General features: G+C 40.0%; 1 protein-coding gene across 2 annotated transcripts in view; it reads left to right on the plus strand.

Moving 5' to 3' along the window:
- Positions 1 to 2,977: 2,977 nt before the first annotated feature.
- The window catches only part of DYNC2H1 (dynein cytoplasmic 2 heavy chain 1), a gene marked incomplete at its 5' end in the record, with an annotated part of 184,146 nt that continues 160,011 nt past the window's right edge, over positions 2,978 to 27,112 (plus strand). For both annotated transcript variants that reach the window (XM_081326768.1, XM_081326769.1), the window contains 18 exons: positions 2,978 to 3,178; positions 5,456 to 5,626; positions 5,991 to 6,126; positions 7,185 to 7,303; positions 7,800 to 7,944; positions 9,738 to 9,970; positions 13,407 to 13,541; positions 13,628 to 13,741; positions 14,624 to 14,735; positions 15,702 to 15,826; positions 17,452 to 17,627; positions 18,952 to 19,147; positions 19,942 to 20,037; positions 20,671 to 20,811; positions 20,901 to 20,999; positions 24,165 to 24,304; positions 24,409 to 24,637; positions 26,856 to 26,983. In XM_081326768.1, coding sequence (XP_081182894.1) covers positions 2,978 to 3,178; positions 5,456 to 5,626; positions 5,991 to 6,126; positions 7,185 to 7,303; positions 7,800 to 7,944; positions 9,738 to 9,970; positions 13,407 to 13,541; positions 13,628 to 13,741; positions 14,624 to 14,735; positions 15,702 to 15,826; positions 17,452 to 17,627; positions 18,952 to 19,147; positions 19,942 to 20,037; positions 20,671 to 20,811; positions 20,901 to 20,999; positions 24,165 to 24,304; positions 24,409 to 24,637; positions 26,856 to 26,983 — 2,696 coding nt within the window. The remainder of the gene's footprint in view (positions 3,179 to 5,455; positions 5,627 to 5,990; positions 6,127 to 7,184; positions 7,304 to 7,799; positions 7,945 to 9,737; positions 9,971 to 13,406; positions 13,542 to 13,627; positions 13,742 to 14,623; positions 14,736 to 15,701; positions 15,827 to 17,451; positions 17,628 to 18,951; positions 19,148 to 19,941; positions 20,038 to 20,670; positions 20,812 to 20,900; positions 21,000 to 24,164; positions 24,305 to 24,408; positions 24,638 to 26,855; positions 26,984 to 27,112) is intronic.

Here is a 27,112-nt window from a genome sequence, read left to right on the forward strand (position 1 = left end):
CCTTTCGCCGCGACCTCAAAACTTTTCTCTTCCATCAGGCTGACCTGGATTGATGATGGGTTTTTAAATATGTTTTAATTTTTAATTGTAGTTAATTTATTTTGGGGCTATTTAATTCGTTTTTTTATTTTTGTATTGTTGTTTTTATTGTTGTAAGCCGCCCTGAGTCCCTCGGGAGATAGGGCGGCATATAAGTCCCAAAAATAAATAAATAAATAAATAAATAAATAATTGCCTTGTAAACCGCCTACGGGAATAGGGCAGTATATAAACTCAATAAATAAATAAATAAAAAAATAAAAAAATAAATAAACTACTGCAACGATTCACTTAATAATGGCAAGAAACGGGCCAAAACTCACTTAACAAATGTTCTGCTTAGCAACATACATTTTTATCTCATGGTCGTAAATTGAGGACTACCTGTTATCTTTTCAGAAGTCAAAGGGAACTATTCCCAGTTACTGGTTGGGTTTTCATCTCATGCCCAGCCATGGTTAACTTGCTTGGTTTATTTCTAGTTAAATCAGTTTGCTGAGCTTGCACAAATTCTTAAGTTATGGTTTAAATAGTTGGGGTCAAACTTTGCAAACCAAATGATGATGAAGCTGAATCTCTATTAATAGTATTGTTGCTTTTAATATTGTATACAGCCATAAAAACATATGTCTTGATTTGTATGCCAGCCAGAGTTATATGCCCAGCATTTTAGATAATGCTTACTTTTTTGAATATTAAATATATTGTTGGGTGAGTCATTTTCACTGAGCCCTAGAAAGGCATTGGGGTAAAATCACTTATGAAAATACAGCCTAGAAAACTGCAGGGACTTTATGTAGTTGCCAGGAGTCAAAACTGCCTGAAGGCAAAATAAATCAATGTTATACTGTAAGTGTAAAGGAATTTAAAGAAGCCATTGGGGAAGGCATGAAAGAACTGCTAAAAAGAGACTTGCAGAAAAAATTATACACAATCCAGAGATTGAAGCAATCTTGAGAAAAAAAAACTTGTTTAGCGCTGTATGAGAGGGACAGATAAAAACTTGCGGGGTTTTCAGTTTGTTACTTTATCCTACAGCAATAAAGTACGTAGCATTCTTGGCGTCCCTGCAGTCTTTCCTGACTTGGCCTGTCTTGAAGGGCTGACATCAGTCTTGAAAGCCTGAACAATGCTGAACAAAATGAAGGGATACTTGCATCACTTTCTCCAGTAAAGGAGAATGTCAAAATTCCTTTATGGTAAAGTAATTAGAGTTATATGAATGAAGAAACAAAAAAAGATTTGTATTATATTATACTGTATCATTTAGAAAGGTATATATAATGCCTCTCCCCAATTAGTTATCCTCCCGATGTATTAAAGGGTGTTCCCATGATACCGCACTATGGAGACACCTGGGGTATGACATTTGAAGATAGATGATTCCTAACAGCATCATGTTGGGACAGGCACGTGTACAATTTCAGCAGCTAGAAAAGAATCCGTGTAAATGTTGGGATACAGTTTAAAGGGAAAGTTTTCCTTGATGGCAAAACTATAAGCATTAAATAGAGGCATGATTTCTGGCATTCAAAAATATAGTGCATAGTCAAAACGTAATTAACAAGTGTGATGGTTAAATTGCAGGGCTGCAGCCAGTAAGGCCCACGTTTTCTTTATCATTAGAAAATGGGTCATGTAATGATTTAGGGATAAGCATAAACTTCCAGCCCAATTTATTTCACATAATTGTGAAGATTAAATTTGAGAACTCCATGTGTACTGCCTTGAGCTACCATCAGAAAGATTGGTAGTTGAAGTAAATCCACACGTGCTCTCAGAAATGAGTTAAAGTGTTGTGGATTTTTGTATCTTCAGATCAGGATAAATGGTTTGTAGTTGTGGTTTTATCCTCTAATAAAAGGATGTAACAAAATAGAACTATATTTTTAGTCAAGTCTCAGTTTAGTGAGGCTTACAACTAATTTCAGAGAAGTGTAGCTTTTATGAATTAGTGAGCAAAGCATAATATTACCCGTTTCTTTGAAAGTCTTAACATATTGTCAGCCTTAGTGATAGAGGAAATGGAAGCAAACTGGAAGTTCATTTGTGATACAGAATACCAACAGAGTACACTATTTCTACCCAGCTTATATTCCATATATTTCCCGAAATGCAGCACCCAGAGTCCTTGACCAGTAGTTGGCGGCTGCTGGGCTGTGTAGTTCAACTATCTGTAGACTCAACAGATTCTCCACGGAGTATAGCAACCCCTTCCAGACTGTTGACCTCCACACAACATATCTCACCACCTCCACCCAACAGTGCGCTTTTTTTTTTAGCGTGAATGATGGTACTCGTAATGCAACACATCTGTAGGGCCGTTCTACGTTAACCGTGCACATTTAATGCCGCTCGCGGAGCATCCACCCAAAGCAGCGTGAGTTACACGCCTTAGCGATTACCTATCCCACCGATTGGATTTTCTGTATTCCAGGGTTCTGGAGAAGTGGATGCGGATCGCTTGATACACCCTTAAGGCACGCGTCTTAGCATTAGGCGGCGTCCGCCATTTTGGTTGCCCTAGTAACCGGGCCTAGCAACGCTGCCCGCCGGGTGCCTCTGAGAAATCAAACAGGCGTTTCCTTCCTTACCTTTCGCGGCAGCCCGGTGTCCGTCCCCGCCGGTATAGAATAGCAGCCCTTCAAGCAAAGGAAACCCTTATATAATAGTCTTTGTTCTTTTTTTTCCTATGGGAAGCGAGCCTCCTTCCGTTTCCTTCGCGTTACCCCTTTCATCTCGGGTCCTCCTCTTGATCTTGGTCATTCCATTTTCTCTTCAGGTTGTTCTCTAAAAGAATGTTCTTAAACTCTTCTGTTTTTTCTGGGATGGGGCAGAAGAGCGGACGCCTTGGTTAAAAAGCGGCTCTCGGCTTTTCCGCAGCGTTTCCAGGACTGGTCCCCGTTCTCCTAGGCGGAGCTCCGGAGTCGCGACTGTCATGCCTCTCGATGGGGACGGCGATGGCGACAAGAGGAAGATTTTCATTTCGGCCACTGCTGGCAACTACTTTGGGCTGCCGTCGTATGGGAGCCTGGCACCCCTCTCTGCCAGTCCAGAACTGGCCAACTTTTTGGATGATGGCAACGAATTTCTTCTCTGTGTGCAGCACTCAGAGGACCAGATTGTTGTCTCAAATAAGGTACTGTGACGTGCTTTTTAATTATATTGTTATCAGTGTTAGATATTTATTCCACCTTTTATTTATTAATATGTCTCTGTGTGTGTATAAATGCAGAGAGATTGATATAAATACAAAAAGGCTAGTAAATCGGGTAGGCAACCTTGGCTCTTTTATGACTCGTGGACTTCAACTCCCAGAATTCCTCAGCCAGCAAGCTGGCTGAGGAATTCTGGGAGTTGAAGTCCACGAGTCATAAAAGAGCCAAGGTTGCCTACCCCTAGGCTAGTTAAAGCAATAGTCTTTGACTCTTCCCTATAAAGCAGTATGGGTGTGAGAGTTGGACCCTAAGAATGGCTGATTGAAGAACTGATGCTTTTGAACTGTGGTGATGGTGTAAATTACTACGTATACTATTGGAAACGACTAGCACGCGTGTGCGGGGGAACCTTTACCTTTTATATTATGGACAGCCAGAGTAACCTACAGAGAGTTGTATAAATCCAGACACATCGCTAGAAGCTAAAATCGTAAGACTATGTCTGATTTCCTTGGCTATGTCATGCTGCAAATTCATTGGAGAAATCATAAATGCTAGAAATAGTTAGTGGAAGAAGACAAAGGGGCAAGCAAAGAACACACTGGCTTGATAACATCAAATCTGATACAAAGTTGAACACCCAACAATTGAAAGAAGCTGTGCTTGACAGAGTAGCATGGAAAGTGCTTGCCTATAAAGTCATCAAGAGTCAGACCAGACTAAATGATTAAAAACAAACAAATATGGAGCATGGAGGTATATGCATGTATAAATAAATATATGTACTGTATGTGTGTGGGTGTACACACACACACACACACACACACACACACACAGTGTATGGAGGAAATGCAGATAGTCTTCGACTTATGACCACAATTGAGCTCAAAGTTTCTATTGCCAAGTGATACATTTGTTAGGTGGGTTTTGCCCCATTTTGCTACCTTTCTTGCTACAATTGTTAAGTGAATCACTGCAGTTATTAAGTTAGTAACATGCTTGTTAAGTGAATCTGGCCTCCCCATTGACTTTGATTATTTTTTGCGTCCTTCTGATAAGCAATCACATAACCCCGGGATACTGCAACTGCACACTCCACTATAACACATGCCTGTTGCAAGTGTCTGAATTTTGATCATGTGACCACGGAATGTGACAATGGTTGTAAGTGTGAAAAACAGTCATAAGTTACTTTTTTCAGTGCCGTTGTAACTTTGAATGGTGACTAATTGAATTATTGTAAGTTGAGGAATACTTGTATTACTTTTTGTGTAGATTAATGTTGTGCCCTTAGGTTTTATAGCATATATATGTATACCTATATCAAAATTTCCTTTGGATATAGTGAATGCATCATAATGTTATCTATTAGTCTGTAATGTAAGTTATACTTTTGATGCAGGTAATCTAAGATACGATCGAAATACTGTATTGTAAGGTAGGAAAAATTCTAGTCCCTAATCAAAAATAGTTGCTTCCAGGTAGTGTTTATAATGGTCTAGATCGGGGTGTGAAACTGCCGGCCCATGGGCCGGATGCGTCATGGCAAAACCGTGCCCACCCCATTGCCGGCAATGGGAAGAAAGTCATGATATGTCACGACACGTCATGTGACATTGCAAGTTTGATACCCATGGTCTAGATGGACTGATGCTCTGATTCACTAAGCTGGTTTATATGTTGTATTGTTGAATAAACCACAAGAGGTTGGATTCATGCAGATTGGTAAGCTAGAACCAGCCATGTCTTCATTCAGAACAGTTGTAAGCCTGATGTTTGTAAGGCAGCTTTATAACTGTATTCTTAAGGTATCAAGCCACAGAACATTTAATGCTTCTCTACAAGCCTTTTACATGTAGGTCATTTATTTCTTAGTATGATTTTAAGGGTAATATTGTAAACAATCATTTAATTAAAGAGAGGGAGGAAACATATATTGCTTTCTCTACGTGTTGCACAATTTATCTTACCAAAACACACATTTCTGTATCTGTGCTTCTTGGTTTAGATTAAAAAGTCACATTCTACTCTAGCATTTTTTAAGTAAATCCTGTTTTCCTTATTTGCTTTTCTTTGTATGTGATATTGCCAATATTAAAATGTAGCTCAATTTTTCTGTTTTTCCTCTCTGGGATAGGAAAGTTTAATATTTGTAGAGTGTGCCCTATACTTTTAATAATTTACAGATATTGTCACTATGCTGAATTAGTTTTCTGCTTAATAGTTCCCATTAATTTCTGTGGTTCACTTTTATGCAGGTTGAAGCTAGCAATTCTGAAGACAAAACGCTGGTATTCTTCAAGCTGCGACCAGATGTTATTACAGAAAATAATCTTCACACCAATATTCTTGTATCATCTATGTTAGATTCTCCAATTAATATGCTTTATCAAGCAGTGCGACAGGTATTTGCACCGGTACTACTGAAAGTGAGTATGCAGAATCCAGGTTGTTTCAATAAATCACAGGATTTTTCTCATACATTGAAAACATACTGTTTGCTTATAGTTCTTTTATCATAGACTTTACTTCATTGCTTTGACATAATGCATAATTCAAAATTATTTGTTAACAGTTAATTACGTACAAGTCTGGTATAGCTACAGTTATATTCCTTATAATTAATGTAACTTAATTCACTGTTAAGAATCATGTCAGCTATGTTTCAGCACTAAGAAAACAACCAAAGAATGAGATAATAATGTATGCACAATTAAATAGAGAAAATTTTTAGGATAAGGAAGTTATGTAGTTTTGATAGAAAAGCTATATAATCCAAAATCTTTATTTTAGGATGAAAAATGGAGTAAAGACTTTGATCCCAAACTGCAAACTCTTTTGAGGGAGTTAGAAGCTGGCTTAGGTTCTGTTCTAAGGAAAACAGATACAGCTTATACAGGAGCAAAATATCGAGAAGATGATGTTCAAGGTATATAGTGCTTTATATTTATAAACTGTGAAATTTAAATTCAATATAGTGAGAAACAGTATGTCATTTATAGTCCAGTGATTAGGCATAGAAAGTGTATAATAAATGTTCTATTTATTTCAGTAGTATTTCAGATAAGAACATTAGAATGACGATATTTATTTATTTATTTATTTATTTATTTATTTATTTATTTATTTATTTATTTGATTTATATACCGCCCTTCTCCTGGAGGACTCAGGGCGGTGTACAGGGCAATAAAATAAGAATACATTAGATAAATAATTTTAAAACCCAAATCCATCAGGCCAGGCCGGCTTGTTCGAATAGATAAGTTTTTAGATCACGCCGGAAGGAGCGAAGGTCGGGGGCCATCCGGAGTTCAGCTGGTAAGCGGTTCCAAAGGATTGGTGCACCCACCGAGAATGCTCTCCCCCTGGGGGTCACCAGCCGACATTCTCTGACCGGTGGTACCCTGAGGAGGCCCTCTCTGTGGGAACGTACAGGACGGAGGGACGTTGACCCCGGCAGTAGGTGCTCCCGTAGGTAATCTGGACCCACGCCATGTAGGGCTTTGTATGTCATCACCAGCACCTTGAATTTCACTCGGAAGGCAACTGGAAGCCAGTGCAGCTCACGGAGCAGGGGTGTAATATGGGAGTATCGGGAGACCCCCAAAAGAACTCGTGCAGCTGCACTCTGTACCAGCTGAAGCTTCCGAGTAGTTCTCAAGGGCAGCCCCATGTAAAGAGCGTTGCAGATATGGAGAATCACAGATAGGCTAGTGTTTTTGTCAGTGCTTTTTTTTGTAAAAGAAAAAGCTGCCGGAACTCACACATGTCATACAACCCACCTTGCCTACCCTATAAGGTTCCATCCAAAAAAGGTGCCGGAACTCCGTTCTGGGCATTGTATAAGAAAAAAAAGCCCTGTTTTTTGTAATATGGCATAATATATTTATGTGGGGTAAATTACTAAATATATGCTGTAGCTGTTAAAGATCTTCTACTTGACTGCTATACAATCAATTGAATATATATATATATATATTTTACAGCTATACTTTGCCCAAATGATGAATTTCAATTCTGGACAGAGCGTGCTCAACATGGAAGTAAATCATGTAGCAAGGACAGAGCTTCTCATTTTAAAGAGCTGTTTGAAGCCATTGCATATGTGTGTAACATTTATTTATTTGTTAAATTTATTTGCCACCTATCTTGCTGTGGGGCTACTCTAGGTGGCTTAAAACAGTAACAGTGGAGCAATGAAAAGAAGCATAAACATAACAGTAGCAAAGTAATGGAACAATAAGCAATGAAAAAACATTGAGAATACAGTGATGTGGGCGGGTAGGGAAGCAGGGAGTGAGGGGGGAGGTGGGGTTTGGTATCAGTCTAGTAGGCATCTCTAGTCTGGTAGTTCCCCATTGGGTCCCCAGACCAACTGGCAGAGCCAGGTCTTACACAAGATAGTTTGAGACACTGAGGCAGTTGGGAAGGACTATAGGGAGTGGGAGAAAACATGCTGAGCAGTTGGAGGTACATATTTGGAGATATGGATGGCAGGCAGTATGTACTATACAACATTTTCATAGAAATATTTCTGAATAATTGCAGCCCTAATATATCTGTTGGAAATTATATATTTAAATTATGTATCATACTTCTAGGATTATTACAATTTGGACAGCTTATCTTTATTTGAGGTTGTGGATTTAGTGGAGACTACACGGGATATTGTTGATGATGTCTGGAGGCAATCTGATCATGAGCCTTTTCCACAGTCGCGCATGAAGAACCTTTTGGATGTCATAGGTAAAATTCTGGACAAAAAGCCCTCCTGAGCAGTTGGCTAACTTGTCTTGTTTGGATGTACTTCCTCTTTATTTTCATAGTGCTTGAGTGCGATGACTGCCTGACAAGGGAAAGTTACGTAGAATAAGTTATTTCAATTTTTATTGTTTAACTTCCATACAATCTTCGGCCAGCCAAGATGAAGCATCTCTTTTGAGCGTTGAGGTCCTTAGATCGGTGTTTGGCAGTTGATATTTTTGAGCCATAAAATATTATGCTACCTAATTTCTCTTGGTGCAAACGATACTACATTCCTAGGTTTTGTATCACAAACCTTTTCTGTTGAGAAGAATGGTTTTATCTCCTAACGTTTTTCTTCATCAGTGTCATTCCTGAGTTGAAATGGCAAGGCTTTTGAATACAAGCACTTCCTTTGGGTCCTTCCCTTTTTTCCTTCCCTGGGTTATTTATCATACACACGCTGAAAACTCCAGGTAGATTCCTCTGTCTTTCTTCTGAATGGCATAATGTGGTCATCCATTTCTGAGTCCCCTCTCAAACTGAACAAGCCTGAGATGCATCTTCACCCACTTGTTTTTAAAGCTGGCAGCTATGGGCTTCCTTGATGGAAATTCAAATCAATGATGGATTTTCTTTAAAAATGTTTATAGACTGTCAGTTTTTTTTAATCACCAAATGGCCAAATGGCTGTTTCATTCTTTGATTTGTCCCGTGTTTGGATTTAACAATCACCTGATGGCCTTGTTACTTAATATCTATCTACACTCTGTGATCTGAGTACCAAACAGTCCTGTTTGTACTGTCGTACACTTCTCCCAAACAACCCCTATTTCTTTCTATTATGAATCCTATTTTGGCTGAGTGTTCATAAAAATTACCAATAGAAGTTACTATGCTGACTCATTGGATCTTACATATAGACATATCCATTTATTTGAAAAAAAAATGTTTGTAGCTTGGGCCTGACTTTGTCCTTTAGCCATGGTACTTCCAATTCTAATAAACCACATCACCATTGAGACGTTTCCTTATGTAGATCCAGTCCTCTGGAAGCAAACTATGAGGATTATGCCTGGAGCCCAATTTATCAAAATATTAAAAGAAACTAAAACTTTCCTTTTTTATGAGCCCTTCTAAAGGTGATTTAACTTTTTGTGTAGTATTTTTATTTAGACATAGAAGCCCTCTTTCAAACCAGTGGTCCTCTCTGTCCAAAATATGAACTTTTAGTAGCAGAAATATGGACAGAGAGAAGGGTCAAAGAGGCCATCTATGTCAAAAATGATCAGCCATCTCTCAACAGAGGGGGAGGGATACAACATCATCTTTCTCAAGTCTACGATTCAGTCTTTTCAGTAGTTCCAAGAAGGCTTCACACCCATTTGCACTACTCAAGTGATCCTGATGATACAGATAAACATCCAGGTGGCCTCAACGACTCTAAAAGAATGCAAATGACCAGCTGTCTACAAGGAGTATAAATCCATTCTCCGCCATTCAGTCAGAGCTGAAGAAGCTTCTTGGATGAGAAGCCAAATATCTTCAAAGAAAAACAAGCAAGTCCAGTTGCCTCCCACCTTTGGGATAATTATGACCTAGATGACAGAATCTCCATAGACATAGGTGCCAATAATTGCATTATTCACACAAATGCCTTGCGATCTGGGTGTAGTGATTACATCAGTACAATGGATATATTAGGAGGTATATTTTGATGCAAATGAAAAAAAAATGCCAAAAAAATTAAATAATTGAAAATACAATTTTCTTTTATTTGTTTGTATGATTTTTAGCTGGCTCTCTTGGAAGATTTGTTCAGAAGAAGTTAGGTACTTTAAACCTATGGGAGGATTCGTTTCACACTGTAAAAGAAAATCTGAAGGCTGGCATTATTATCTGTGAACAGTGGGTTGCGGCTTGTGATCACCTTACAGGGCAGTTGTGGCAGCGTTATACCCCACATATATGGCGAGGAGAGAAATATATTCCTGAAACACTAGGAAAACTTGGCAAACGCCTTGAAGAGGTATCTGTTATGTTTTGCTCTTTTAGAAATGTGAGGTGTGGGGAAGAGTATTATCTGAAGGCTTTTGAATATGATATTTTGTAATGGAAGGGCCTGTAGTACTTGCTTTTTAGATACCAAGCTATAAAATTCAGGTTCTTGCACCTTTAGCTAAAGATTTTGTTGATAATAGCTAAAAGAAAAGTACCGTATTTTCCGGTGTATAAGACGTTTGAACCCCTGAAAATCACCTCAAAAGTTGGGGGGTCGTCTTATACGCCGGGTCGTCTTATATGCCGGAAAAAAACCACCTTCGGATCTTTTTTCTGCTGGGCGGCGGGATCGCTGGATGAATGGAGGCAGGCGATGGCGACCCGTGGTTAAGCGGCCGACGGCGAACGGCGAACGGGTGATAGAGGGCAAACTCTCGTCAGCTTCTGGGGCGGCTACTGCAGCTGCTGCCGTTGCTCGCTCAAGGACTGGCCGTGCTAGCGCCTCCAATGCTGGCTGACAGGTCCCTGATGAGAGGAGCAGGACTAGCCCGCGCCCGTCGTCTCGAGCAGCCGCTGCCCTGTTTCCCTCCCTGTTTCCCTGCTCCGCCTGCTCTGTGATTGGCCCAGCTTTGCTCCTTTCCCGCCAAAGGGGCGCCTCGCCTTATTGTCTCTGAGCTCTCTCGCCTGCTGCGCTGCTGCTCTCAGTTCCGCACTCCGAGCAAGCAATTCTTGTGGTCAGCGCGAGTCAGGCGGTGCCTCGGCGGGAGCAAAGGCTCTCCCTACGGTCGAGCGGGGCGCCTCTGGGGACCGCCTGCCCGTCCTCTCGTTGGGGACCTGACAGCCAAGCATTGGAGGCGCTAGCACGCCCAGTCCTTGAGCGAGCAACGGCAGCAGCTGCAGTAGCCGCCCCAGAAGCTGACGAGTTTGCCTTCCATCACCCGTTCGCCGTCGGCCGCTTAACCACGGGTCGCCATCGCCTGCCTCCATTCAGCCCAGGGCTCCAGCCGAGCGGGAGTCGTGTTTCTGCGAAGAGGCGGCGGCCGTGGCGGCGGCAAGGGACTCGAGAAAACATCCTGTCGCTGGGGAAGGACGACGAACAGGAAGTTTTCTCGAGTCCCTTGCCACCGCCACGGCCGCCGCCTCTTCGCAGAAACACGACTCCCGCTCGGCTGGAGCCCTGGGCTGAATGGAGGCAGGCGATGGCGACCCGTGGTTAAGCGGCCGACGGCGAACGGGTGATGTAAAGCAAACTCGTCAGCTTCTGGGGCAGCTACTGCAGCTGCTGCCGTTGCTCGCTCAAGGACTGGGCGTGCTAGCGCCTCCAATGCTTGGCTGTCAGGTCCCCGACGAGAGGACGGGCAGGCGGTCCCCAGAGGCACCCCGCTCGACCGTAGGAAGGGAGAGCCTTTGCTCCCGCCGAGGCACCGCCTGACTCGCGCTGACCACAAGAATTGCTTGCTCGGAGTGCGGAACTGAGAGCAGCAGCGCAGCAGGCGAGAGAGCTCAGAGACAATAAGGCGAGGCGCCCCTTTGGCAGGAAAGGAGCAAAGCTGGGCCAATCACCAATCAATCAATAGGGAGGGCCTCGCGCCCGCCGGACTCGTCACCAGCACCGCTCTCTCCCCCCGCGGGGATGCGTTTCCGCCGGACGGTGCTGTCGGAGACGAGCCAGCCTGGTGCCCGGGATCGGAGCTGCGCGCCGGACTAAGAGGCCGTTTCGTGAGGCGAGAGGGCGGCGGGAGGGGGGAAGGAGGAGGAGGAGTCCCCAGAAGAGGCAGGCAGGCGCGGCGTCCCAGGTGGGGCGTGGGCGCGGCAGTCGCTCTCCCGGTTTGGCAAGTTTCCCGGCAGGTGACCGAAGAGCAGCCTGCAACTAGGAGTGCGAGCCGCCGAGGACGGGAGAAGCAGCCGCTCCGGCGCATCAGCGCAACCGAGACGAGCCAGCAGGCAGCCACCGTGAGCGCGGTGCTGAGGGGCAGCGGCAGGACGGCCTGGCCCAGCCCCTGCAGGACGGCCAGCAGCCCCACGCGCACGCGCAGCAGCAGCCGCCGGCTCAGCAACAGGTCGGAGCGCAGGAGCCGCACCGCCAGGCTGCCCAGGAAAAGCAGCCACACCGAGAGGCTGCACGCCTAGGCCAGCTCCATGAGGGGCAGGGCGGGAAGCCGGCCGGGAAGAGGGACCGGGAGCCCGGGCCGAGCGCGCCTCGGCCGACAGTGAGAGGGAAGCGGCACGTGAGTTCTAAAAAAGAGGCTGCGGGCGGAGCTGCCCCGCCCTGCGCCGAATGGGAGAAGTTCAAGGCCTGGGGGGGGAAGCAGGAGGGGCGCCGGCCGTGGCGGGGTGGCGGCTGCCCTCCGGCGCTGCCTGCCGCCCGGGAAACGCTGCGCCTCGGGGGCCGGCAGAAGCGCGGGAGCAGCGGGAGGGCCGGCGGGTAAGTATTTTCCGGCGTATAAGACAAAACCTTCAAAATCTTCTTAAAAGTAGGGGGTCGTCTTATACGCCGGGTCGTCTTATACGCCGGAAAATACGGTAGATACAATGATATGGCTCTTTGATTGATTTTCTTGTATGTTTTCAAAACAAATTAGGGAAAATGATGTTGATACTCTTCTAAACTTTCTTTCCCAGCTTATAAATTCCCAAAATTGCTGTTTGTCCCCAAATTTTGGGTATGGTGATTTTATTTCCCATTGTGCAGCTTGAGATTATAAAAAAGGATATGTATGCTTGTCAGAATGAAGAGGAAAGAAAAATAAATATCAGAGAAAAAGAAACACAGTGTTTATTTCAGTCCTACCATCATGTTACTTAGAAAAAAAGGTTGCCCATTTCTGATAGAATGAATTCTGAAGCTATGGATACAAGAACAATATTAGATGTAATGCATAAATAGTTTAACACGGTATAAGGCAGCTTCATGTATTTGCAGACGAATAATTTTGGATAGTGTCAAACTTTTTGGAAATGTCTATAGTAAAATATCGCCTCTTTGGTAAATCAGAAATCTGCAATCACTATATAGTATCTCTGAAAAAATTATCCAGGGTAATCTAAGGCAAAGTCTTCTGACAATGAGAATGAAAGCATCTACGTTATGTCCAGGAACCTGTTTAACAGAAATCTTACTGAAGTTAGTAGAAATGTAATTATTAATGTAATATTAATTTGGAAAACCTGTTTTTACAATATCATAACAGGAAGTTCAAATACATTAAATTCCAGTGTTTCTGCCATCCTCAATATTATATTAATATATGTGGTTATTTTCAATGGAGTACCATAATATTGTGTGATAGTATAAAACATAGAAATTTAACTTTGCACTCATAATTTATACTATATTCTATGCTTCATTTGTCAAAAGCACTTAGATATAATTTTAACACTGTTTGGTATTTAGAGGATTTCTAGCTTTTGTTATGGTTAACTGAAAATCTATGGGTCAAGTTATTATATTCCTTTCATTTTAGGTACTAAGTATTCGATCACTTCATGAGAAACTTACATATTTCTTGCCAACTGGTGAGCAGCAAGCATTGCATCTTGCCCAAGTGTTTGAACCTTTTGCTGGATTGAATCCTGTGCATTACAATCCCTACACTGAGGTAAAATATTTTATATGTAAATTAAACTTAAGTTAGATGACATCTCAATCCACCACAATAAAAAATGGTCTGTTCTCCTCTTCTAGCCTTTATGGAAAGCAGCGGTACGTCAATATGAAAAAATTATTGCTCCAGCAGAACAAAAAATAGCAAGCAAGTTGAAAAGCTTTATTTCAGAAATCCAGGATAGTCCACAACAGGTATTTTTAAAAAAATTACTTGACCACAAAATCTGATGTCGAAAACTTGCTTATTAAAAACATGATGTACATCTAACTTGTATATTATATAGTTTTGAGTTTCATTTTGCTGCAAGAGAGAGGTTGAACTATGTTTTAAAATGATTAACTCACATACCTTATGGTTCTTCATTGTGCCTCATTCAAAACTAGGAATCTTTGTTCAATACTTTTCTCTTTTTTTGACATGTGGGTAATGAATGACATCAGAGGGAAGGGGTCAGGGAAGGAGGAAGGAAGGGAGGGAAGGAAGGAAGGAAGGAAGGAAGGAAGGAAGGAAAGAAGGAAAGAAAAAAAAATAATCTAGCACTCTTGATGTGGCCCAGACTATTGTTGTTAGGCATGAAAGAAATTCAGAATCATGATCACAATTTTTAATGCATCTGGTCAGAGCAATTCTTTTTTAATGTAACAAATGATAGAAATATAGAAAATGTAGAAAACTTTGAATCATGTGCAGTCATTCTGGTATTATTTTCAAGCCTGTCCACACAGCTTCATGTTTTGCTGTGTTTTTGGAACAAAATAAATTCTTGTAAAATGTGGGGGCAATATTAACAAAAATATAAGACATAAGCACATGTGTAAACTTTATTACTATGTTTTAATTTTCATTATTTCAATCCCTGATTGTAATTATTACTTACTTTGTATCAGTTTTGTTGTTGGGAACTGCTGTCATTAAGCAACACAGTTGTGTGGTCTTTTGAACAATGATCACTTAGTGATGGAAATTGTGGTCCCAATTAAGGTCATTAAGGACTACCTGTAGATTAATATTACAAACATAGTCCACAGTAATCTGTTACGTTTAACGTATTTGTATATGTTTTATATTTTTAGCTTCTTCAGGCTTTTCAGAAATACAAGGAATTAGTACGACGTCCAAGCATTAGCAAAGAATTGCTTTTAGAAAGAGAAACTTTGCTGGCAAAACTTCAAGGTGCAGTTAAAGGTATGCAAACCTGTCTGTCTATCCGTCCGTCCGTCCCTCCAACCATCCATCCATCCATATATCCATCCATCCTTCCACACATGTATATATGAAAAATATGAGTGCTTTCATAATCTCTTGGTTTTTTTTTTGAAAATATGTAATTATTTGATAATTATGGTATACAGGTAGTCCTCAATTTATGACCACAATTGAGCCCAAAATTTATATTGTTGAGACATTTGTTAGGTGACGTTTGCTCCATTTTATGACTTTCCTTGTCACAGTTGTTAAGTGAATCACTGTAGTTCAGGGGTGTCAAATTGCCGGCTGTGGGCCGGTTGCATCATACGGAGACCACACCCACCCCGGCTCCAGCAGTGCAAAAAAAGTCGTGATACGTCATGACGCGGCACGTTTGACACCCCTGCTGTAGTTGATAAGTTAGTAACCTGGTTGTTAAGTGAATTTGGTTGAATCTGATTTCCCCGTTGACTTTGCTTGCCAGAAAGTCTCAAAAGCTGATCACATGACCCTGGGGCACAGCAACGGTCATAAATATGAACTAGTTGCCACACATCTGAATTTTGACCGCATGATCATGGGGATGCTGCAAAGGTAACTGAAAAAGATCAAAAGTCCCTTTTTTCAGTGCTATAGTAACTTTGAACGGTCTCTAAATGAACTATTGTAAATTGAGGATTATCTATATATCTTGTATGTAATTTACTATAAAAAGTATTATGACTTGTGATATGTTTAGTTTGGCTATTCATTACACTCAGTTTGTAGGGATGAGTCTGATTACAGAGTGGTCTAAATTCTTGCTAAAAGTTCAATTTCCTAAAACAAAGTGTCCTGCCCAATAAAGAATTGTAATACTAGTACTTCTACTGTAGGAGCTAGGCTACATATTAGGAAACAAAATTTCAGTATTTAGTGCTATTTGCATAACTCAGTAATATTTTTCTTAATGCTGTTATACAGATTATCAGACAGATTTTGAGACACGTTGCCACGGCACTCCAGGCGATGCATCAGGGCCACTTGCGGGCAAAAACCTCTCTGAGGTTGTGAATAATATTGTCTGGGTGCGCCAGCTAGAATTGAAGGTATCTATTTAAACCTATAATTTGGTTTTATATGATAACATAGAAGAAATAATATGATGTATTTTAGATTTAAATAGGGATAACTTTTCAAATTACTTTCAAGGATTGTCTTAAAGCTGATTATATCTCTTGATCCCCAATATGATCTTTAAGTAAAACCTATAAAAGTTATGGGGTGAAATGTGAAGATCGGTTCTGATTCAGTGGAAACCTTTTCATCATCACCAGCTACTTCTATGTGTGTTCTTCTGATGTATCTGTGACCAAGTGAGGCTGTTCAATAGTATCTTCAGGTGTCTATGCCTTATTGGTAATATTGTTTTATGGGACCTTCTTGAAGCCCTGTATTCTGTCTTGTTTCTGTTTCTGCTGGAACTAGTTTAGAGGAATAAGCTTGCATATTGCCTTCACAGCTACTGTGCAACTTTGAGAAAAGACATGCTTGGTTTAAAGTGTTTACAATCATTACTGTAATAAATACCTTCCACGTTACATTTTGCCCTTTGAAAGTAGTGTATAGGTATAGTAGAGTAGACATTATCATAGATTTCTGTGGATCACTCTGTATCCAATGGGGGGCTTTTGCCCAGGTTCGCCTGGTGCGCCAGTTACGGCCCTATCTGGACCGAGATGCCCTACGCACAGTCACCCATGCGCTCGTGACCTCCCGGCTAGACTACTGCAATGCTCTCTACATGGGGCTGCCCCTGAGGACCACTCGGAGGCTTCAGCTGGTGCAGAATGCAGCCGCGCAAGTTGTGATGGGAGTCTCCCGATACTCCCATGTAACACCTCTTCTCCGCGAGCTGCATTGGCTTCCAGTCGCCCTCCGGGTGAGATTCAAGGTGCTGGTGATGACCTATAAAGCTCTAAATGGCATGGGCCCGGATTATCTAAGGGAGCACCTGCTGCCAGCGTCAATTTCCCATCGTCCTGTGCGCTCCCACAGGGAGGGCCTCCTCAGGGTACTGCCGGTCAAGGATTGCCGACGGGCGATCCCCAGGGGGAGGGCGTTCTCTGGGCGCGCCTGCCCTATGGAATCAACTGCCAACGGAACTCCGGACTGCCCCCGACCTTCGTTCATTTCACCGGGACCTAAAAACCTGGCTCTTTGAGCTATCTGGTCTGGACAGGGGTTTAATGTTTTTAAATTGTGATTTTAATTTTTTGCGGCTAGACTTAATTTAATTTAATTTTAATTTTATATTGCATTGTTTTTAAATTTTGCCTTGTAAACCGCCCTGAGTCCTTTGGGAGTAGGGCGGTATATAAACCAAATTAATAAAATAATAATAAATAATAAATAATAAATAGAGTGCAGGAGAACTGAATGGGTTAACATTAGACAAAATTTTGTATTTGTTATCTAAAGCCTGGTCTGTGTGCTATGCATGGACAACTCCTGGGTTCCTATTGATTACAATTATTCAATAATATTTAGTTGCTACTGCAACTGAATGGTTTGAAGTTTGTTAAGCAACCCGTCCTGTAGTTGTACAATCTTCATAGTGTAAAATGCTGAGATTTTAAACATCTTGTATATTTTAGATGCTAGCTTTGAATATTTTAGTAGCATAAAGCATACCAAGCACAATTAAAACTTTTGAATTATTTCAATATCTAAGGTGGATGATGCCATTAAGATTGCAGAAGCCCTTCTTTCAGACCTATCTGGATTTCAAAATTTCCGGCAAACTGCAGATGACCTTCTAGAACAGTTAAAAATGTACGAACAAGAACAATTTGATGATTGGTCCAGGGACATTCAAACGGGTCTCTCAAATCCAAAGTCTGGTCTTTGGTAAGTATAAAATATTTGACTTTGTTCATCATTGATTGGCATCCTTCATTCTCGAGAGACTATGGCCGTGATGGTGAACCTGTGGCACGCTTGCCACAGGTGGCATGCAGAGCCTTCTCTGTGGGCACGCACGCCGTCGCCCCACTCCTAGGTCTTCAGCTACGTTTTATAAAACCTTTTTGCTCTAGGCCTCCGCCGCTGTTTTCAAAAAAAGGAGAAAAGGTTCAATCAATCAATTTCAACTTCTCGCAGGAAAAAAAAAAGATCTTGCAAAGTTGGAATTGATTGATTGAACTTTTTAGTCACACCCAGTTTTCCGTTACTACCGCAGCCACGCCCACCCAATGAGCCACGCCCAGTCAATGGGCCACGCCCACCCGACACCTGACAATACATAAGTGGGTTTTGGGTTGCAGTTTGGGCACTCGGTCTCTAAAAGGTTCGCCATCACTGGACTATGGTATCGTGCTCTGGAAAGAGGTTCTAAAGCAGCATCTGGTGTGGCTGAAAAGGCCAATTTGAGAGTGGCAGTCCCTTCCACACTGAGGGCAGATACAGTCTGTCCCCTGTCCAGCCCCCCAGATTTCGCTGGTTCCGGAACTGCCTCTTTGCCTCAGCCTGTCGTACAAGTGTCTCTTCGAATTGGAGAAGGCCATGCTTTGTAAGACTTTGTAAGAACAATCTTAAAATTAGCTGCACGTAAAATCTACAAGTCCAGGAGTGAACTGGACTTGCATATTCAGGGCATGGTCCAGCAGGTTTCCACAAGCCAGTTCTTGGACTGGAAAAATTTGGAGTTCTAAACCTGAAGATGAAGTGTGAAATGGGCCAAATCATGTAAGAACACCACAAACTGCTTCTGATTCTGAGGATTAATTTCTACAAAACTGCTGGATCACACATAAAGCAATCAGACTGCTGCAGTCCAAAAGATGTATGGTATGGAATGGTATGGTATGGTATGGTATGGTATGGTATGGTATGGTATGGTATGGTATGGTATGGTACCGTACCATACCATACCATACCTTACATTACATTACATTACAGTACATTACATTATGCTGTTATGTCATGTCATGTCATGTTTATATCATATATATATATATCATATATCATCATATATCATATCATATTATCTGATTTTATACTTTCTATTCCATAGACTCAAGGCAGTTTACAACATCTGATCTTTGGCATAACCCTGTTTAAAATCTACTTTTGCAAATTAATAGATAGTCTCAGAACATAGAAGACTGTAGGTACTGTATGGAATAAAAAGATAATATTTTCTAATATGACTAATACTACAATGTTATTTTAGTATACAGGCCAATAGTCCTGTCATGGAACTTAATCATTCTGATGGAGCCTTAAAAATACATTATTCAGATCGCTTGGTAACTCTCCTTAGAGAAGTACGTCAGCTCTCTGCACTTGGGTTTCTCATTCCTGCCAAAATACAACAGGCTTCAAGCACTGCTGAAAATTTTTGCAAACAAGCAGTGATTCTCAAACAGGTATGATAACTTATTAAATGTTATGAAATTCATGGATTGATTCTTAGATATAATTTCAAGGTCGTCACTGCATGAGTTGTGAGGCTGTGTAACAGACATAATATACAGTATATATAATAGAGAAATAGGTAGATAGATAAATAAATGGTAGCTTATTTACTTGAACTACTACTGCTGTAGTTCATTACATATGTGAGCACTGCTAAAGAGTGAATTCTACCTGATCTCCAAAAATGTAAAATTCATGTAGAATTCTAACTGATTTTGCTGTTAAATTGAAAGGGTACAGTTGAATTTGTAGTAAAATTTGCACTAAACACTGAGCTTTATTGTATGTTTGCCAGTTTAATTCATGCAGCAAGGCATTAGAAGAAATGTAAAACACCAGGCAATTGTTAAGCATTTGTTTAAATTGCTTTTCATTAATTTCATTAGTCAAAGTTTTAATTCACAGTTTAGAATGTTTTCATATATGGCAAAAAAAACCTCCACTATGTCTGTATATCATTACTTTCACAGTATGATTTTTTTCCCCATTTAGTGTAAAGAAACCAACAGACGGGATTGTTAATATGGCTATATAGAAGACAAAAATACTTTCGAACTGTTTAGTCCAAAAAAGTGATTGGAATTGAAAACCAGTAGGATTAAGTAACATCTTCTACAGTTGAAACTTAAAACTGTACATTAAATGGAAAGCTAAAAACTGAATAAAAATAATTTAAAAAATGAATTATTTTAAATATGAATTTAAATATGCATTTAAATGTTGTGGATATATATATTTTTAATAGGTGGCACACTTTTATAACAGTATTGATCAGCAAATGATTCCCAGTCAGAAGCCAATGATGTTGCAGTCGGCTTTAGCATTTGAACAGATAATTAAAGTAATTGCATGTTTATTACTTTCACTTTATTGCTGTTCTATCTTTTAAAAGCTTGAAGTTTTTCTACTTGTATGTATTTCCTGATTGAGCATGGGATTTGATTCTGGATTCTTGAGAGCTGATGTTTTGAATGAATTTTGGGGGAAGGCCAGAGATTACAAATTGTTGGGAAGCAGTGTTTGCAATAATCATGCTTAAGAGATATGGTAGAAGTATACATACCTGTTTTTTCTTCAAAATGCTTTCCTATGGATGATTTCTATTTTGCTCCAGAGTCAGGACTAAAATCAGATAAAAATGCTGAACTCCTGTCATTTAATCTCATTTGTTTGTTGTTTTGGAATCAAGCACCACTTAAGTTGATTCTGGTGCAGCTATACAGTAACAGTGATAGAATGGGGAAAGGGTTTTTTTTGAATATTTATTGCTATAACACTTATTTCCCTGAGGGATATAACAGTATTGAATCAGATTGACCTGTATAGAATTAGTATATGTTGTAAACTTCTGTAGTAGAATAAATACATTGTAAACTGTCAAAAAAAGAAAAAAGAAAATTACATTCATTTGCCATTGAATATATACTTTATCTAGAATCCAATTGTTTATTTACCTAAATTATTTCTTTGGCAGCACTCAAAAGCAGAAGGACAAATAACATGGGACAATCCTAAAGAATTAGACATGTATATCAAGAAACTCCAAAGTGCAGCAGAACAGCTTGCCACAGAAAATAGAAAGTTAAGAAAATGGCATATGAGTTTTGTAGAAAAGGTATGTTTGATCACCTCAACCTATTTCCTTACTTTTTTACTTTTTATTTCAGTAACAAAGTGCTGTATGCTTGTAATTCTTCTTGATAGGTTGTTGGCCTGATGAACATTGATCTGCTTCGTCTACAGCAGCGTTGGAAAGATGGTTTACAAGAACTTCGGGGAGGATTCTCCAGTCTTGAATCACAGGCATAAATTTATTGCTATTTAAATATGAAGTGAAATAGGATGGGGATGTGTATATGTGTGTGTATCTATGTGTGTATCTATCTCTATTTCTCTTATCTCCATCTCCATCTCCCTACCTACCTCTGTCTGTCTGTCTGTCTGTCTGTCTGTCTGTCTGTCTGTCTGTCTATCTATCTATCTATCTATCTATCTATCTATCTATCTATCTATCCATCTCTAGATATACATACACATACATACATATAGCTAATCTTACAAAACACTTGTGGCAAAATACTTATTACGGAATTATCAGTTTGTCAAGTAACTGTGTAATTCACTGATGTGACTGATATTTCTTCTAATTTTTCATGGCAGAATAGTTGGCAAAGTAAAGGATAAAATAGAAGCATATGTTATAATTTTTCAGGCTTTCTTGGAAACAACTTTTAATCACATATACATTTCTGTATTTTTCTATCTAGCAGTGTTTTGTAGTAGAATAAATGTAGCTGCATACTATATCATAACATGTACATTTAAATCAAATAATCCAGAAAAAAGTTTTGAAGGAATGGTATTCACGAAGCATATCAGTCTTGCCAGTTAGTCCAGACAAGAAACACACTGTAATGAACTGATTCTACTTTATTGTAGGTTATAGTAAGGGAATCTTGCAATTCTTGAAAGTATATTTCTGCCTCCCATTTCTTTTATAGTCCCCCAAACTAGGGAGGGTTCCTTCTCAGATCTTCCTGCTGCCAGACCATTGTCCTGAGTGTAACTCTTCCCCCTGTCTTCCACAGTCACTCCTATATACCGTTACAATAACCTCTAAGAACTTCAACATTGGGAAAAGTCTACATTCACACTGGAATGCTTTGTTGTTGTTTTTTTATTGAAAAGTTTTACAATACATTTTATCTTTAACAATCCCTCCCCCTCCCTCCGCCCACCCCTTCCTAGCCCTCCCTAACCCTCCCCCCCTTCCCCCCTCCCCCCTCCCCGACTTCCCAGAGCTAAATACAAGGTATAAAAGCAAGAAGCAATCATAAACAACCATATGCTAACAACAATAAACTATTAAGTCTATCACACTCTAGCTCATATGAAATGACTACAAGCAATACTAATATCACATAAAAAAAAGAAAAAAAAACTTATTCAAATGCTAAGTGAAACTTTTTAGTCCCATATTTGTTCTGGATATAATCAATCCACTTTTTCCACTCCATAATATAACGTTGTTGCAAATGATCTTTCAAATAAGCCGAAATCTTTGCCATTTCCGCCAGGTCAGAAACTTTTAGAGTCCATTCTTCTATAGTCGGGAGTTCCTCCTTCTTCCAATATTGACCTACTAAAAGTCTTGCTGCTGTAATTAAGTTCAACATCAACTTAGTGTCCACAACAGTAGTATCTGTAATTATGCCCAATAAGAACAATTGCGGACAAAACTTTATCCTTTGCTTAAATATCTTCTGCATATTCCACCAGATTTTAATCCAAAAAGCCTTAACCTTTTTACAGGTCCACCATATATGAAAATACGTTGCATCTTCGCCACCACATCTCCAACATTTAGGTTGATAGTTCGGATACATACTTGCAAGCTTTTTAGGATCTAAATGCCACCTATAAAACATTTTGTAAAAGTTTTCTCTTAAGTTTTGAGCTTGTGTAAATTTTACGTTCCTCACCCAGATCTTTTCCCAAGTGTCCATTGTGATAACTTCTTGAATATTCTGAGCCCACTTTATCATACAATCTTTAACAAGTTCTGTTTCTGAGTCAATTTCTATCAATTCAAGATATATCCGTTTGATATGTGCCGGACCCTGATTTCTAATTTGCTTTACCAAATTTTCATCAGTCATTGAGAAACCAATTTTCTGGTCTTCTTTCCACCTGGCCTGTAATTGACCATATTGAAACCAAGTTTGAACAATCTTCTCATCTCGTAAAAGATTATACGGCTTCAAACACCATACGTTCCTCTCCAAACTTAAGATCTCCTTGTACGTAGTCACATCATGTTTGAAGCCAACATTTATGTTTTCTATTGCATGTTTCGGAATTGCCCACAACGGTATCTTGTAGTCTAACTTATGTCTATACTTTTTCCAAACTCTCAGCAATGCCTGTCTTAAAATATGCACTTTAAACACATTATCTACCTTCTTATCATACAATAAATATGCATGCCAGCCAAATAACAAGTCGTGGCCCTCAAGATTTAATAATCTCCCTTGTGTCAAATTAATCCAATCACTTATCCCTGACAACGCAGCAGCTTCATAATATAATTTAAAGTTGGGCATTTTAAGACCACCTCTTTCACGCGTATCCTGCATAATCTTAAGTTTAACTCGTGGCCTTTTCCCTGCCCATACAAATTTATTGATACCCCGTTGCCATTCCTCCAAATTTGAATCTTTTTTAAGAATCGGTATCATTTGAAATAAAAATAGAAATTTAGGCAAGACATTCATTTTCACTGCTGCAATTCTTCCTAGTAGAGACAATTGCAATTTTTCCCAACTCTCCAATTCTTTTTGAATTTTTCCCCATAGCTTTTCATAATTATTTTTATATAACTTTGCATTTGAGGGTGACATGGAATGCTTTGTTGACTATCACTTAAGGCAGGCATGTCAAACTCGTGACGTCACGTGACGTCTCGTGAGGTCTCATGACTTTTTCCCCATTGCCGGCAATGGGGTGGGCGTGGTTTTGGTGTGATGCATCCGGCCCGTGGGCCGGCAGTTTGACATACCTGACTTAAGGCATGAAAATCTATTTTGTTACTCGAAGAATTTGCATTGAGTTGGTTTAGTTGAAAATTATTGATCTGATTGTTTGTTTAATTAGTTGTTTGCCATGTTTTGAGATATTCCATAGATACAATTTTCTGAGTTGCCTAAATACAGTTTTCTTGAAAGAAGTTTGTATATAGCAGCAGTCCCCAACCTTTTGGGCACCAGGGACCGGTTCCGTAGAGAGAGGTTTTTCCGTGGACTGGGGGGGGGCGTGGTTTCACATGCTACACGCATCCCATGGAAGAGGCTTCACTTTGTGGAGCCCGGTTTCACGGACTGGGGGTTGGGAACCCCTGCTATATATTCTCCCTACACATTTTTCCATGATTAATTGCAGAATTTTAACCTGAATACCACCAAATTATAGGGTTTCCTTTCAAATGACATGAAAGCATGGCGACTTCATTGGAACCACCAACTGTACAAAGCTTTGGAGCATCAGTATCAGATGGGCTTGGAAGCACTCAATGAAAATCTGCCAGAAATAAACATTGATTTAACTTACAAGTAAGATGTTCTTGATGTTGGCAAGACAATGAGAAATGGATGTATTTTTCTTACTTTAAATGTTATTAATGTTATAAAAATAACATTCAAAAAATATTTTTCAGACAAGGAAGATTACAATTCAAACCCCCCTTTGAAGAAGTACGAGCAAGGTATTACAGAGAGATGAAGAGGTTCATTTCTATCCCTAATCAATTTAAGGGAGTAAGTGAGACAGACGAAGAGTGCATCTTTTCTGTCATGACTGAAAGAAATGCAAGTGGATTTCTGACCACATTTAGTAAAGCAGAAGATTTGTTCCGCAGACTGGCAGAAGTTCTAGATCAATTTAAGGTTTGTAAATATTTGCTTTTGCTCAAACACTTTTTAGGACGGATGATTTTGAAGTTCTTCGGTATTCACTGTTATAATCACTTTGTTTATATCAAGCACTGGCAGTCTCTCCATACTGCACAGGCCAGTCATTTCCTATGTCATAACCTGGTGAAATACACAACGTAAGATGTCAAAGGCAGACATGAGTTTGGAATATTTATAGCACAGTTCACATTGTCTATATCACTAATGTAATATTTACCATGTAATCAGATGTATGCATCCTGTAGCTGCAGAACACTTGGTGCAATGCTTCAGAGTGAATTTAGAAGAGTTGTTTTGCAATGCACCTGGGTTGTTAACTCATTAAAGGAATTGTGTCTATTTTTGTGATTGTGTGATTGCTACAGTTCATCAACAAGTGCTGCATTCATGCTTTCACAGGCTGAGATGTATTTTTTTTGGAACCAACATATATCCCTAATAACTCTTGTTCTAATTGTGGCATTTTTGAGATATAGACTGCACTCAAATATTAAAGAAATATTTGATAATATTGTTTTGTGAGTATACTTAGGTATACCTATAAAACAATATAGTACCAACAATATTTTGGTCAAATAGTGCAAGGGTGGAGGTGTTCAGCTATTGGTTAGAATTCTACTAAATATTTAGAGTGACTTTGTACATAGATGCATGTGCACTGGAATTTTATCAAGTGTATATTCTGGGCTGGTTTGCCTGAACTGCCGCTGAGGGAGAATAACAAACTGGGTAGCATAGAATTCAAGGAAAGATCAGCTACAAAAGAAACAGCTGGGAAAATCCGAGAGAGAGATATGCATGCATACTACAGACATCCTGTTTAATGTTACTAATTTCAAAAGTGGTTTGTATGTATCCAGAGTAGGCTACAGTACTGCGTATACTGTAGGTTACAGCATCCATGAAATATATATAAATGGGCTCTAGGAACAAGTGTCTAATTTCTCTTTGTGCTACATCAGTGCCTATCTGTATATTTGAAGGAATAACATCCATAGTGAACTCTCCATGTTTTCAAAAGGATTTCACGTGCGCTGAGTTGAACCAAATACTGTAGACAAAGTATTCTTGCTAGAGAATCCTGTTGGATGTACGCTGTATTTATCATCAGAGGTGATGCTGACTATCAGCTCAGCGGGCTTCAGTAAAGGGTTGGACTAATTCCCGGAAGTTATAGGAATCAGTGGCTATTAGTCTTAAATGCCCCCGAAGGCCATCTGCTAATCTTTGTACAGTTGGTTGGCCAGTGTGAAAAACAGATTGCTGGATTATGTGGACATGGGTCTGATCCACCAGGGCACTGCTTAACTAATTCACGGAAGAATAAATGGTAAGGGAGCTCTCTTGCCCTTGGTATTTCGTAGCTTTTCTCAAAGCTATGATACATCCTACACGATGTGGGGAAAAACCCCAGATGAAGTAATATTTGAATTTTTTTAAAAAAAAATACACAGAGACTTTCTGAAACCTGTAGATCCCTTTCATATTATGGTAAATGGCTTCATGAATTAGACTCCTGTGTTTCATAGACTCTCCTATTCCAACATTACCTCCTAATTACAGATAGTTCTTGCTTAAACCATACACTTGTTCAATAGCCATTTGAAGTTACAGCCGTGCTCAGTGAGGGTTATTTAGGATGGGTCCTCATAGTTGCAGCCGCCACAACATCCTCAAAGTCATGTCAATGCGAGTTGGGTACTTGATGGCTGATTCATAATCGTAACGCCAAAATATCCCCAGTTTTTACTTCTCCTTCTGACAAGCAATGGGGGAAGCTGGCAGGAGGAGGTGATTGTGTGGCTAAGTGAGGCTGTGATCATGCAGGATTCACCTAACAGTGGCAGCTGGGACTGCCAGTCTTGCTGTTGTAGGTTTGTGTGGTCATGTGATGTCACACCTTATGACCCTGTCGTGTAGCAATGGAAGTTGCCATTCATAATTACCAATGGAAATTGAAGGGTACCTGAAGTAAGGAATGGTATAAGCAGTGGCGAACAGCTGCATGCCTAAATGTTCAAACCAAAAGTATTGCATTTAAAGTGGGAAAGAATCAACTTACTGAAATGCATTTGAGGTAGTTTTCTTTTTCTGTTTGGATATCTAAATGCTCAGGATTTATATAGGCACATACTGAGATAAGTAGCATACTTTTTAAATAAAAATATGAATTCCTTCCTCCATGTTGAAGGAATGGGTGATAATTGGACAAGTTGATATGGAAGCTTTGGTGGAGAATCATCTGTCCAAAGAACAGGATTGGGAGAAAAATTTCAAAACCCTAAAAGTGAAAGGAAAAGAAGTGGAACGTCTTCCAAGGTACCATATAATAGAAGACTTACAAACATAAGTTTTTTGGGATAGCTGTTTGGTTTTTAATACAGTACTTAGTCCTGAGTTTGAAAAACTGTTGTAAAGAGAAAATCTCGGCCACTGGGTTCCATCACT

The sequence above is a fragment of the Vipera berus genome (assembly GCF_964194415.1).
Source record: "Vipera berus genome assembly, chromosome: 4".
Taxonomy (NCBI): Eukaryota; Metazoa; Chordata; class Lepidosauria; order Squamata; family Viperidae; genus Vipera; species Vipera berus.